Here is a 15,759-nt window from a genome sequence, read left to right as displayed (position 1 = left end):
AACTAGTTAGCTCAGAGCTGTCTTTTAACTTACCAGTTACCCATTTTTGAATTGTGTTATCTCTTGCCCCGCCATTAAGATCTAGTTGTGCTGCAAGTGTAAAGGTGAGAACAATATATTGCTTTCTCTTTATCCTAAAATGATACAATGCTACAGATCATTCCTACTGCCTCAGCATTGGAAACATTCCCATCCCCCACTGCACATGCTGTGGCTTCAATCATAAAAGAACAACACACCAACTCTATTTCTGAGCAACCACAAACAGTATTCTTATTTTACCCTGGTAACAAGTGATAACCTATTTTCTGGTAACTGCTTTGACACTGGACCCAGTTTCTTGCACATCACCATCTTCCCATCTTGTTCACAAATTGCTGCTTCTTGCACTCAGCATGCTCATTTCATGAAGCTGATTCTCAAAATTCATAAGCTCTTCAGAAATTATATATTAGTTCTTTTCCATATCTGCATGACACATCGGCTTAAAGAGAAACCAAAACAACAAGTTTGAGAATCTGTCCATATTCCCAATTAAAGCATCAATGTCCTGGCTCTAATCAATAACAGCAGATAAATCTGAAATAGAACAGGGACAGCAAGTCCTGCAACCATTTTGTTGTTGGAATGCCATCATATTGCCACCTGAAAACGGGGTAAAAATATACCCCACAAATAAAGAATGGCAGTGATGCTATGACAATGACTTTTTTTTAATAATACCATGCAAGAGAGTGGTTAACCAGTTACTCAATAATGAAGGAAGTGTTTGTGTTATTGGCTGCTGCTGTGGTCTAGATTTGAAGATTTGTGCGTATGTGTTACATGTTTTAGCATTTTTTAAATATTTGCCATCTTTCTTGACCTACATATGCTGTTTAAAATGTATATAATTGATATTAAGTAGAAGTTTAAAAAGGTTTTGCTAACATTTTGTAATTATGCTTGTACTGATTTAAGTCGTTGTAAAAACATCATTATATGATTTGACTATGATGTGAAAGTACTTTCACAGACTTGTTTCTCCTCCCCCCCCCCCCCCCCCCCCCCCCCCAAACAGCAATCATCCTCCTTTGAAGCTCAATTTACTGGGAACTAGATTTTAATAATAGCATAAGCTATTTAATTTTTGTAGGTCGATGTTCCATTCTCGCTAATCTACACATAATTACATTCGACGGAAGTGGCTTTGGCCTTTCTGGAGCTGCTTCGTACATTATTGCTTCACTGGCAAATGAAACCATTATTGTAGGGATCAGCAAATGTCTCAGCAGCCAGATGGTAAGTGTTCAAGATAATGTAAACCCCTGAGAATCCATGTTGCCTCACAGCATAAAATGCAAGGTTGCCTGAATTTCTCCAGCTTTCTAATTCTTAAACATCCCTCATCTTTCAACACTATTACCTTACTTTTAATCAAGTGTGGTTTGGAAGCCAACTTCAATTAAAGGAATTCCTTAGCGTCTATTTTAATAATTCAGTGCAATGTTACTACATTGGTATTTGTTATAAGAAAAATAACATTGACATGAATGTAATCCATTTGCCTTGGTATGAAGAAGTTTGCAGCTGGCTCACTTGAGCTCTGCAGCAAGTGTTTAGAGGTTGTATGTCATCTGCATAACCATTGGGAACACTACAGACCAGATCTTTTTTGGCAAGTTTCCCCATTCTTCTACTGGTGCTGTCTCTTGCTATTCAGTTCAGAAGTACTGGAAACCCTGTATTCAGTAGCTCAAGTGACCATTCTGCATCAGTCAGCTGAGGCAGTGAGCAGTATGCCAGTCTGTTTCATTATGGTGGGCATTGCAACCAAGCCTGATTCTCTCTGCTCAGTCAATGCCCACATGTTCTAACAAAGAAGCTCTCAGATGATATTCAGGAAGAGGAATCCTGGTTAAGTCCCTCCTCACCCCCTGATGTCAATTGTAATACCCCTACTCTTCCACCAGTTTCAATGGAAAGTCAGAATACATGAGTGATCGAACATGTTAGCTTGTAAGCAGTTAGCTTTGCTGTTGCTGTAACAGTTTATTCATATTGTTCTCATTTATCATCAAATTTTATTTCCAGAATATAAATCAGTTTCTTGTTTTAAATCATCTATTACACTATTATTACTGAATGTTGTAAAAAGCAAAAATGATTAAGGGCACAGACAATGTGGAGAGACATCAATATACTTTAGTACTTCCTATCTGTAGATTAAATGTTGATGGAAAAGATGTGCATTGTAATTAATGGTGATGTCTCCTGGAGTAAGTATTTGCTTCTCCAACCTTTAGGAAAGAAATCAACCCATAGTTTATTTTTGATATTTCCTGCCACCATTGGGTTTGGATAGGTGGAAGTTCCATTTCAGGTTTTGTATAATTTCACCTATTGGATTGTGAGAATGTAGTGCAGGCTTACAGCATTTATAAACAAAGATTTGTACATTGGAATCAAATCAGAAATGAATCATCTTTGGTTTAAATGCAAGAAGTGATTTTCAACTTCCAGTGGTGGAAAGCTGTTGTCTGTGTGTGCAATTTTAATTGTTCTATCGCACATGGCCAAACTTTCAGCTCCTTTCACTCTACTCTCTGGAATTTCATTCCTTCTGGACTCTCCTTTAAGATGTTTCTTGAGATCAAAGTTTTGGCTATGTGTCTTAATGTCTAATATCTCCTTAAAGGGTTTTCTTTTTTGAGTGCTTCTTTGGAACATATTAAAGACATATCTGAGATGATTTTACATTGGAAACCTTGGATTGCTGTAGTCCTAACCATGCATGAAGTGATTTCATGAATCTAACATCATCATGCTGGACTGCCATAAGCACCAAGATCAGCAGCCCACTTTCCCAATAAAACACTTTAAAAGATCTGATTGACATGAGATTAAGGTACCTTCAAATCCAAATGAACTGGGATAAAGCATTGCCCATGCCATAGTGCATTGGGTACGGAAGAGACGTAGCTGGTGGGATTTGCACTTTCATTGACAGTAACTGTTGAAAAAGCAGAGATAAAAGCTGAAAATGTGATCTTGTCTAACTTTGGTGGAAGAGCCTGCTGAGACTTAGGCAGTGTGTGACGTTTTACTTTTCATAGCATGTTCATTGCATCAATTCCTTTGGGTAGGAGCTGAAATTATTGGCTCTCACCATGACTGAGCAGTACACATTGTGGTGCTGGGGTTTGTACATTTTGTTAAAGGTGCCACCTCCAATGAGGGGGAGAAGGACAACATCAGCTGATCAGAGGCAGGTGTGCAGTGAGGTAAAGGAAGCTTGGAAACCTCCTGAAGAAAGAAAGGGCTGTGAAGTGGCAGCAATGGGCAGGCAAAGGGCCTCAAATATGTCTACAGGATCAGAATATCTTATCTGTAGATGATGGACCGCTGAAGGCTTTGCCTCTCGAGAGAGACTGTCACATCCTTCTGTGATGTCTTTGATTGTGAGAGCCTTGAGTCGTACAGGTGGTGAGCCAATGCTTCTAGCCTTACAAGTAACAATGACATTGAGCTTCTTTGCCTTGGAAACATTCCAGGCAACCTGGAGATATCATGGGGCCTGCAACACTTCACTAAATTAAGAAATTCACTGATGCCATGTTTGGGTGTGCCTGTCAGTATATGGTTTTTTATATCTGACAACACAAGTCAAGTGGACAGAGCCAGAGCCTCTGTGTATCCATCACTGGTTATCAGCAGGTATAATGATAATTGATTGTACCAATGTAACGATAAAAGCATGGCTTAGACTGCCAGGGACATTCATACACTGAAAAGGATGCACTCAATAAATGTGCACATGTGTATGATCACAATCAAACAGTTATGCATGACTGTCCACATTGTGGTTAGGAAGCAGCCACAATCTTGGACATGCCTAGATACCAAAGACATAGAAGCTTTGGATGGCTGATGACCAATAGTACCCAATAAAATGAATGGCTGATGACTCCAGTAAGGATGGAGCCTCTATGCATATATAATAATGGACTCTCTTATTAAAACCCAAAGGATGTAATGGTAGAAGATATCTATCATCTGAGTGTTTACTCTTTTAAATGACCTTATAGAATTGACCCCAAGTCAAAAGAAACATTTGGACATCCATTTTTTTCAAAATTGTGTTAAAGAGAGAGGCTTAGAGGAGCATCTCATCATAGAGAAACCATTTTGAGCGAGACCTGACTGGGTCTCTTGCATTGAAGAGGTCCAAAAATAAATCACTTACTTGCAGTTTCACAATATTTGAGGCTATGCAAGTGAAGCTATAGGAATTAAATAAATGAGACAAACATAAATAAACTTGTGAATTTGCAACTACATTACTTAGTTTGCCTTGGTGTAGTCAAAACAACATCATATTCCACATAAACTCAGTATAATGATTTACACATTGTTGGAATTTCTACTGTTCCTGATTAGGGAACACCTCAAATGAAGGCTAATGTTACAGGCAAAGCTTCAATACACAGTGGGTCAAAAACTTTTCTTAGTTGGATTGAAGCAGCGTTTCTTTTAAAATGAGGGTCAAGTTTAATCATGTCCTCACATCATGTATCTAATCAGATCCAACCAAACCAATCCACTCATCGTTTCATTAATTATGTGTTTACTTATCGGGAACACCTGGTTCACCGCACAAATTAGGTCTTAATCGCATGTTATTGAATGTCTTTGCTACATAGCTATAGTATAACAGCAGTTGGAAGGGGGTCCTGATTATTATAGTGCATCTATTAACAATATTTGTGGAAAAAGCCAGGATGTTTGATACTTTGTCATGAGAAAAATATGTGAAGTTTTTAAATTAAGTCATATCCATTCACACAATTCCTACTTTATTGAACATGGTTCAGATTTTGCTTCATTTTTTTTTGCTACTACATCCTTCCTCTTTGAATTTGGCTGGGTATTTGATACATTTTATAATTCAAGTTCAATAGGACCATTTTATAAACAGCGATTTACTACAGTTTCACTTCCAATCTCAACTTTCATCACAGCTTGAAAGGAGAAGTCAAGTGGCTTGCAATATAAGACCCTAAGCCTTTGACATTCAGCTGACCCACAATGATAGTCTATAAAAGTTGTCTCTGTTGGTAAATTGAGGGCTGAATTTTGAGCCTCGACGGAGTTGGGACAGGAGCTACAAGTAACCATACCAAATGCCATGCCAGTCCCCAACATAGTCCCACCTCCAGACTAATTATTGCACAGGATTAGGGAGAGAAGTGGCTGGTAGCAGCAGAGCTACCTGTTCGCACAGTTCATTCAGTGGTGCTGGAAATGGTCAGGCAGCATCCCAGGAGCAGAAGAATCAATGTTTCGGGCATTAGCCCTTCATCAGGGAATTCCTGATGAAGGGCTTATGCCCGAAACGCCGATTCTTCTGCTCGTCGGATGCTGCCTGACCTGCTGTGCTTTTCCAGCACCACACTCTCAACTCTGATCTCCAGCATCTGCAGTCCTCACTTTCTCACAGTTCATTAAGAGCCCTGCTGAGCCCGACTGGGATTTTCCCTTTGGTGGAGGGGTCCTGTGTCCCTGCTAAAATGCTGAGGATCAGGAACAACCACAGGCTGTTAGCAACCTATAAGCTACACACCAGCTCGAATTGCAGAGAAAACCCATTGCATTTTCCTTCTCTGTCTAAATTTTATTGTATTATTGCAATGGCTCAGTGGTTAGCACTGCTGCCTCATAGCACTAGGGCCTCTGGTTCAATTCCAGCCTTGGGCGACTGCCTGTTTGGAGTTTGCGCGTTCTCCTTGTGTCTGTGTGGGTTTGCTCTGAGTTCTCTTTTTTACACTCTCAGTCCAAAAAATGTGCAGGTTAGGAGAATTGACCATGTTAAAATGCTCATAGTGTCCATGAATGTGCAGGTTAGGTAAATTAGCCATTGGAAATGCAGGGTTACAGGGATAGGTTGGGATGTCTTTGGATGCTCAGTGGGGCTGAAGCAATAGTATGTCTAATTTCTTCTTTGGCTCATGGACTTTGGAGGTCTGTGCATGTCATGACTCCGAAAAATAAAGTCACTCTTTTGGCATGCAGAACAGTGTGGCATGGAAGCTTGGAGCAGGACAGCTTAGAGGGAAGCTTGACTTAACTTAGAACCCATCCCTGAATGAATATCATACCTTTGGGCTAGTTTCGCTTAAGTCGAGTTTCATAAACTGGTTAATTTCCCATCTCTGCTTTGTGTTTTCCCATTTCCAATTCTGACCTTCTTAAATGAATACAGGCTAGTACATTTTAACCAGCTTGGATTTGTTTACCAGACTTCCACAAGGGTTTTGCATTTGAAAATTTCAAACCTCGTACTCACTTATACTCCTCAAACATGTGAATCATGAAATGTGACATATTTGCAAAACATATTCAAGATACACTGTCAATCACAAAATTATCTGAGTGCAGAAAAGGACCATTTGGCTAGTTGCATTTGCACTGTTTCCTGAAATGAATATTTTACTTGATGCCATTGCCATCTAATTCTGCACATTACTCCTTCACAAGTAACAGTCAAACTCTCTTTAAATGCCTTGATTGAACCTTTCAGAGAGGACATTCCAGACACTAACTGCTCTGTGCATGTAAAAAGTCTTTTTACCATATCACTTTTGGTTTTGTTGATGGTTACTTTAAGTCTGTACCCCTACGCTATCAATTCTTTCATGAATGAGAACAGGTTTTTTTTCCCTCCAGGTAGTGTGGCCAGACCCCTCATGATTTTGAATACCTGCATTTGCTCTCTTTTCAACATTCTCCAAACAGACATTTAATGTTCATAACTAATGTTTCTCATACTTGGAACCATTCTCGTAACTCCCTTTTACATCCTTGCAAATGCCTTCACATCTTTCCTAAAGTGCAGCACATTCCAGCTAAGGCTGAACTGGTTTGCTGCACAATTTGAACATCATCTCCCTGCTTTTGTTCGTGATGCCCCTCTTAGTAAGGCCTAAAATAGGTGGCAGATTCCCATAGGCAACTGTTATAACCAGATCAGGAGAGATAGATGAGTACTCCTCATTTTAACTCCCACCCTTTGTCAGCTGCATCGAAGACTTTTTTCATTATTTTTAGGATACAGTTATATCACGCATCAATTAAAACTGAGCTTGCCATTTGACCAGAACCAAATTGGAACACAATTGAAAACTCACATGTGAAAGAAAATAATTTTATTACTTATGAACTCCCAAAAAAGTAATAAAATATGATATGATTTGTAGCCTCAGCAATAACAATGTTTAAGGATATCTTTTGAATTCTCAATGAAAGAGTATTTCTCCAAGATTTTATTTATGACTGGAAGTTGTCCTTTGAGAGAGACTGAGAGAAACCGGGAAAGAGAACAAGCCTTTCAGTTCTACTGTTATAAATCTTCTATATTCTTCTGTGTTTTACCTCAAAACTGTTGCTTGAAATGTAGTTCATTTGTGTATTTCCATATCTGGCTTTAGTTTATTTTCCAAAGTGGATGATCTGCAAGCAAGTCTTTTATCCCAATATGTGTAGCTAGCAGAAATGTGTAAATAAAACAGGAGATACGGATTTGAGTGACTGGTTTTAGTTATTTTGTTAGTTCAATTTCAGTTCAGGTTGGATCTTGTTTATTGATGGTTTCATGAAACCTGGCTCAACCTAGTGAAGTGATCACAGTGGCCATCTCAAGTCAGTTTTGATCTTTTTTTAAAAACTCATTTTAGTCCATGAATGGTCCCAGGTATTAAAACTTAGGTGATTGAAGTTGAACATTATCATCAATACTACAATACAACATATTTACCATTCCAAGAAAAGCTGCTGCAGGTGGAAGAGCTGTCCCTGAAGGATTGACTCAAGGAGTTTACGCCTGAGCTATGTCTTCTCTAACATGAATGTTTGCAATCAGTCATTCAAAAGATGTCACAATCACACTGCCAGACTATCCATTCAGCTTCTTACAGACTGGCATGTGTTTGTAGTTTGTGACAAGCTTCCACTTGCTTACAAATCAAATGGCTTGGATACGTTATTGAGCAAAAATATGTCTGGAGCTGGGCTTCCTTCTGTTCAATTCCAGTTAACCCCATACGTGTGCACTAGTGGGCAGGGCAATCCTAGTTTGGCAGATAACAAAGCTTAATACTAGTTTCAGATGGTGAAATTTCACCCAAACCATTGTGCACACTTGGGATCTAAGTAAAACTGCATTTGACCTTTCTGAACTGGTAACTGCAGCGTCATTATTGCAAAAAGGATGTGAATTCTAATTGGATAAGCTGCAATTCTTTTGTTTTAATTTCCTGTTGCTTGGTTCAAATTCATTTACCACATAACTATTGGTTTCAGTATGGATCAGGCATCTTGCTAACATAAACTATTTCTTTTCTATCCCGCCTGTATTGCATTTGACAAGCCCTTACATCATATATGAGTAAAAATTTTTGAAGGAATGATTACGACAGAGCAACTTGTTACAGATTTTTCATGTGTTTGGAAATATTAATGATACCTTATTAAATTTCTTTAGGTTTTTATTTCAGCATTATTCAATAGTATCCCATTCTATACCATACTGTTTCTTATAATGTTTCTAAAGCATGTTCAATGATTTCCACTACCTGGATGACTTAATTAACTCAGGAATGCTGTTGAGCAAACAGTTCACCTGGGTTCCTCCTTTCTGCAGTGTAATCTAAATATTGTTTCGTGTAGTACACGATGCTGCTCCATTTGATGAGCTGCTAAAGTAATGCATGTTGCAGCCCTCCATCTGTAGACTGTGAAATAAATACTCATATGCATGATAGCATTCAAAACCTTGCACAGGTAGTCCCTCTGCAAAGAATAAAAATTTATATTTAAGCTTGCATTTTTAAATATGTTTGCAATAGCTTTGAATATTTTCGACTGTAAATGTCCTTAGTTTTTGCTCAATCCTTCAGCTATGCTGACAACTAATGAGAACTTATTCATCCTGCCTCAGCCCAATATTTGTCATGCATCTGGTACTCTGGCACAGTTCATGAGAAAAATCAATAATTTTCATCATTGTCTGCAAATCAAACAGGCCAGCCCTCCTATAAACAGGCCAGCCCTCCTATTAACAGGCCAGCCCTCCCATTAACAGGTAGCCCTCTTGTTTCTGAGTCAGAAATTTGTAGTTTGAGCATTCACGATAAATTAAAACAATAATGTGGGCTGATATTTTACTACATCACAGCTTGGTCCATCCCTTAGCATTTGAACCTTGAAACATTTTATTAAGGTTTGTGAATATGTGGAGAAAAATATGGAGTGTGTAGTTTGAAATTCATCTTTATCCACAGTCCTGCTTCGCAGAGTGAAAATACTCTCACAGTGATCATATAATAGAGTGGAGTTGGATAGCTGAATTAGCGGGATGCCTGATTTGTGAAACAGCATGATGCCTCATTAGCTAAGGTTACCCTGAAGGACTCTCCTTCTCAACTTCTTTCCTCACCTGAGGTGTATGACTCTCAGGTTAAACCACCATTAGGTCATCCTTCTTTAATGAGAAAGTAGCCCTGTGGTCAAATAGGACAATGGTGACTTGGCCTCTTTACAAGAGTAATTACTTTATTCTAACGTAAAGAGAGTTATGATTAAAGGCTTGTTAAAATTGTTTTGCACTACGTACTATACTGATTTATTTCCAAATTAAAGACTGATTGTTTGATCAACATGTTTCTATCTAATCAGACTACAATGATCCAGTCGTATGTGAACTCCAGCTTTCTATGTCTGACAAAGCTTAACATTACTCATGGATCAAACCACATCATTATTGACAGGCAGTTGAGAAAGGTAGGTTGATTTCTAACTTATAACTAAGTGCATGTTTCTAATAACTCTTAAAGATTGCAGCATATTCTTTACAATAAATACAAATAATCATCATACTGCAGTTCATGAGCTTCATTAGTGATCATATGCAATACTTTGATCTACGAATATTTTGGATTCCTGTATATTAAAAATATTAAAATAAATATGTTGGAACTTAATTAATGCTTGAAATGTTTCTCTGCAGAAATTAATATAATAAATCATGAATGTAATTTACAATGGATACATGGTCAAAAACATGATAATCTTCAATTTATATATTGAAGAACAGAGGTTTTGACAAATTAATTGTATCAATGTGATGTGTATAATTAAACAGATGTCCAAAAAGGAATTACACATGTGCACAGTACCATCAATAAATTTTCAAATAACGGCTATTTTTACAATAAGGGGTGCAGTTTGTTCATCAAGAAATGTTCAATACCCAAAATGCCATGTACCATTTCACATTATTTTGTAATTTAAGCCCAGGATATGGAGATGATGCAATTATGCAGAGATTAAAACTAGGTTTTTTTTTCTCTCTTGCAGATTGCATGTTTTGTTTGCTTATTTTAAAGGGGAAACTTAGAATAAATTATTTGGAAATGTCTTGTTTTTGTTGAAACAATAACAGTAGCCAAACAGATCCATGGGGATTCTGTATGTGTGAAATGTACTTTTATGTTGAGAGCAACAATGCTCCAGAAACTGTTACTGCTAAAGTTGAGTCCCTTTGTCAAAATGGCAAAATATCAATGTCCTAATGATTATGGAGCTTTAAGATGCTATGCAATGCAATGGTAGGATACAAGAATCATGTAGCCTTGAAAAAAGTCATTTGAATCCTGATGTCTATGCCAGTATTTTAAAGAACGATCCATTCTGAAGCAGCAAATGCAGCAAGACCAGGTCAACATCCATGAGTGCCAGACAATGACCATTTCCAATAAGGGAGACTCTTAACATCACAAAATCCTCCATTATCAACATCCTGGGATTACCATTAACCAAGACTAAACTGAACTAGCTATATAAATACTGTGGGAACAAAAGAATGTTGGAGGTTAAGAATTCTGTAACGCATAGTATACATTCTAATCACTGCCCCCCAAAGTCTGTCCAACATTACAATGCACAGGTCAGGACTGTGATGGAATACTCTCCACTTACCGACATGGACATGGTTAGATTAGATTACTTACTTACAGATTAGATTAGATTACTTACAGTGTGGAAACAGGCCCTTCGGCCCAACAGGTCCACACCAACCCGCCGAAACGCAACCCACCCATACCCTTACATTTACCCCTTACCTGACACTACGGGCAATTTAGCATGGCCAATTCACCTGACCCGCACATCTTTGGACTGTGGGAGGAAACCGGAGCACCCGGAGGAAACTCACGCAGACACGGGGAGAATGTGCAAACTCCACACAGTCAGTTGCCTGAGGTTCCACCAAACCTCTTGATGCTTCTGTCATCCAGGACAAATAAACCCATTTGATTAGCACCTAATTTAACACTTTAAGTCTTCAAATCATCCAACCCTGTGGGCTGCATGGTGGCTCAATGTTTAGCAATGCTGTCTCACAGCACCAGGGACCCGGGTTTGATTCCAGCCTCGGGCGATTGTCTGTGTGGAGTTTGCACATTCTCCCCATGTCTGCATGGGTTACCTCTGTATGCTCCAGTTTCCTCCCACAATCCAAAGATGTGCAGGTCAGGTGAATTGGCCGTGCCAAATTGCCCATAGTGTTCAGGGATGTGGGGGTCACGTGCTTTAGTCAGGAGAAAATGCATAGTAATAAGGTAGTGTAATGGGTCTGGATGGGATACTCTTCAGAGGGTCGGTGTGGACTTGTTGAGCCAAAGGACCTGTTTCCAAACTGTGGGGGTTCTATGAACGTGATCACAGAGGCATAAGTGTGTACACTATCTACAAGAGGCACTGCAGCAGCTTTCAAACGTGTGACCTCCACCACTGAGGAGGACATAGGAGCACTATTGTCTGCAAATTCCTCTCTAAATTACACACCATCCTAACTTGAAACTATATTGTCCTTCTTTTTCTCTTGCTGGTAAAATTCCTAGAAGTTCCTTCCTAACAGCACTGTGGGCATACTTATACTCAGTAGATTGTGCCATTTCAAGAAGGTCACTTGCCCCACCTATTCAAGGGCAATTAATAATGGACAATAAATGATGGCCTAATCAGCGACACTAACATTCTGTGAAGGAATAAAATAAAATTGTCTGCTGTCTTGTAAATATCTCCTTCTCAAATATATTATTCAATTGTTTTCTGAAAATGATTAAGAAATCAACTTCTTATCCCCTCTCAGGTTGCACACACCAGATGTTAGCTCACAATACAAAAAGAATGCTCCCAGGAACTTTTTATTACAGACTTCCTTAGCAGTAACAATAGTTTCTCTCCATGTCTCTACTAAAACCGCTTGCAGTCTTGAACATGTCCATTAAATCTTCCTTAACCTTGTCTGGTTTGAAGAGCACATCCAAATCTATTATATCTCTGCAATTCACCAACCTTATTGATATCATTCTGGAAGATTCCTCCACATTCTGTCCAATGCAAGGACATTGCACTAAATTTTCGCTTTTTCAGTTAGTGTTTTGTCAAGTGAAGTGGTGTTTTGTTCACAATGGCTCACAGTGACTTTTCTCACACAATCTTTGACTCTTAACCACCTTTTCATCCATGCTCTTTTGTCCCCAACTCATGCAATCATTTAGTGGGAGAGGCAGAAGTGTTCACCACTGCTGGTACTGTATTTAAAATCAAGCTGCATGCCTCATCAGGTGCTACAAGACAGGAACTGGCTCTCACACAGTAGTGCAGCTTGGTTACCAAAGAGGCTCAGTGATGCATGATTCTGCCATGCTGTCTTCGATATGTCTCCCAGTCAATATCCTGATAATCATCCTCAGAAGATTTCTGTGAATTCCTGATTTTTCTCTGCATCCAGGATACTCTCCCTTTGTTTCCTCCAGTTGTGAAGGGTACAGCCTGCTCTAATAATGTAGTCCATCCTTTCTGCTACATGCTTCCAGACTCTGCTAGAGTGGCCCAAGTATTCAGATCAAATCTTAAGGAGACTCTGGCGGAAGCATGTATAACATTGTATCTCTGTACTGACTCAGTCTGCGAATTTCTTTAAATAGAGGTGTCATGATCCATATTGGAGGAAGTAGCCTTTGTTTCCCAGTAACCCAAATGGGAATGATGTCAGAAGCCTGCTGAAAATTTAAACTTGGAGCAGGACCATCACTATGTTTATGATGACCGAAGTTTGTTATCTTTTTATATTGACTCATTGAGTGAGCCAAAAGTATGAGGAAGCACAAATGCAGCTTCTAACTATAACTACCAAGCTCCAACCCCAGCAAGGCAGGGGGCTGTCTGATACAAGAAAACATTGGCAGCTTCTGAGAACGGCTCTGTAGTGTAGCACTAGATGTCTTAATTGTCTGTCTGCCTTTGTGCAGCAGCTTGCTGATTCCAATGGCATCTGCTTGTTGGCCCCTGTGAGAGTCATCTGGAGGCAAAACAACGCTGGGGAGCCATCATAGTGTGCAACAATTTGCTTTCCCTGCACCACCCCCATCTCTGAACCCAACCCTGACTCCATGGTAAAATTTAGCTCAAAGTTTGGCTTTTAAGGGGAAGTTAAAAATCACACAACACCAGGTTACAGTTCAACAGGTTTATTTGAAAGTACAAAGTGAGAAATGATTTTCACTGTATCGATGTTTTCCTTTTTCAATGATAAAGTATTGATTCTACATCAGCTCATTATATTGAAATTTGAGGAGAAAAGGCATAATTTAGCTTTGTAAACCTATTAATCATTGGATACTTTGTTTTGTAGAACTGATCAAGTGACATCCACATCCTGATTGAACAACTATTACAATGGATGTGCTTTCCAGTCAATTCAACCACATTTAAAGACTTTTGATTATGTATTTGATTTTTAGTTGTCAAATAATTGTACATAAATCATTTTTCTATTCATATTCCTTCAGCTGAGCATTAATTCAAGGTTTGGCTACACTCCATTCCGAAGGTTTGACTTTGAAATCATTGATACTGGGAGTATGTACACAATCGTGACTCCAGCTGGTATACGCATACAATGGTTTCACAATACAGGGATTATGGTTATTGACACAGGCACACCCAATAAAAATCTAGCTACTATGGGGCTCTGCGGTACGTAAACATTGGTTGTTTTATGTGCAAATGTATTTGCAAAATGTTTTCATGCTAAACAGAGAAAAGACATTTTGTTGCAAACTGCAATACGATAGGTCCAATAGCAGGCGGGGAGAGCTGTGTCAGCCCCGAGATGGTGCATTTGGGTTGTCAGGGCTTGGCAATCTGTCTGATTTCAAATTCTGCACTTGATTTGGATGAGTTGTACTGGAGTCTTAACTGATCTCATTCAAGTCAAGGTTGGTAGCTGGAAACAATAATCGGCAGCAGGTGGCTCCATGTAGAAATCTGAGGGAGCAATAGGCTAATTTAATGACCACAATGATGGTCCTGTCCATCAGCTAGAGAGCTGGTGGGAATACTCCTCAAACATTCCCTGGAACTCCAAGGTGGCTGAAGCCAATTAGGCTTCTACTGGAAGGAATAATTCCCAATGCTGTTTAATGCAGAAAACCAGGAAGACAAATGTCATTGGATGTCTTGAAAACATCCTTTCTACATTCATCTTGCCAAGACTATTCATGGCCTTATTAACATCAATCCAGTTATCCCTTTTAAACTCCAATGGAAAAAAGCCCAGCCTGACCAACCAATTCTCATAAGGCAACCCACTCAATCCAATTATTAATTTAGTAAAACTGTTCTGAGCCACTTCCAACACATTTTCATCCTTCATACATAAAGAAATAACAACTGCAGGGAGATATTCAGAGGGTCAATGTGGACTTAATGGGCCAAATGGCCCGCTTCCACACTGTAGGGATTGTATGATTTAAGATGTGCTCTTGTCAATGCTCTTTATAACTGAAGGTTGGCTTTTTACTTTTATGTTCAATTCCTCTCATAAGAAAATAAATATCATCTCAATAGTTGCCTTGATTGTATACTGTTGTGACTCATGCCATAGAACAATAAATCCCGCTGCTCCTTTAATTTCTGCAGTTGTTGTCCATTTATTTAATACTCTACTTTTCGTAGAGTCGTAATGCAATAAATGCTGTAAATGGTATCACCAAAATTTTAGAGATAAATAGAGGCTAGATATTAAATAAAATAGTGATGTCTTAAAACAGAATTAATTTACATCTGGACAAACTCAGTGGGTTTGGCAGTATCTGTGGTAGGAGAAACAGAGCTCATGTTTTGAGTCTGGCATTATTCCTACTGTTCTTCTCTGAAGAAGTCATACAGGACTTGAAACGTCCACAGATTTTGCCAGGCCTGCTGAGTTTTTCTAGGAGAAAGTGAGGACTGCAGATGCTGGAGATCAGAGCTGAAAAATGTGTTGCTGGAAAAGTGCAGCAGGTCAGGCAGCATCCAAAGTCATACTTTCCTGTCTACCTTTGTGCTGTCTGCAAATTTAGCTGCTATAACTTTGGTCTGCTCACCACATCCTGCCAAACAGAAGAAGATCCATTTATACATATTGTCTATTTTCTCCCAATCTTCTAATTGGTAGCATAATACATTACCCTTTCACCATTTTGTTTTCTGCAGTAAGCTTTTTTGTGGTATTAGTGTGTTATTGATGTGACATTATTTATATTTCAGTCAGGAGTGTGGGGAATGTTTTGTTTAAAGGTCATTGCATAACGTTTTTCATGTGCTGTTGCTTGATATATTGTCGATGTAGGGACATTATGGAATATGGGTTATTTTTAGCAGCAACTCATAAAG

General features: G+C 38.9%; 1 protein-coding gene across 1 annotated transcript in view; it reads left to right on the top strand.

Annotated features, from left to right (window-relative positions):
• The window catches only part of otog (otogelin), a 211,317-nt gene that overhangs the window by 165,148 nt on the left and 30,410 nt on the right, over positions 1-15,759 (top strand). Inside the window, exons 31-32 of the mRNA XM_060838635.1 lie at positions 1,136-1,281; positions 13,893-14,079. Of these exons, the coding sequence (XP_060694618.1) occupies positions 1,136-1,281; positions 13,893-14,079 (333 nt within the window). The remainder of the gene's footprint in view (positions 1-1,135; positions 1,282-13,892; positions 14,080-15,759) is intronic.

The sequence above is a fragment of the Hemiscyllium ocellatum genome, chromosome 18, assembly GCF_020745735.1.
Source record: "Hemiscyllium ocellatum isolate sHemOce1 chromosome 18, sHemOce1.pat.X.cur, whole genome shotgun sequence".
NCBI lineage: Eukaryota > Metazoa > Chordata > Chondrichthyes > Orectolobiformes > Hemiscylliidae > Hemiscyllium > Hemiscyllium ocellatum.
Note: the sequence above shows the minus strand (reverse complement) of the source record. Positions and strands in the feature narration are given on the sequence as shown.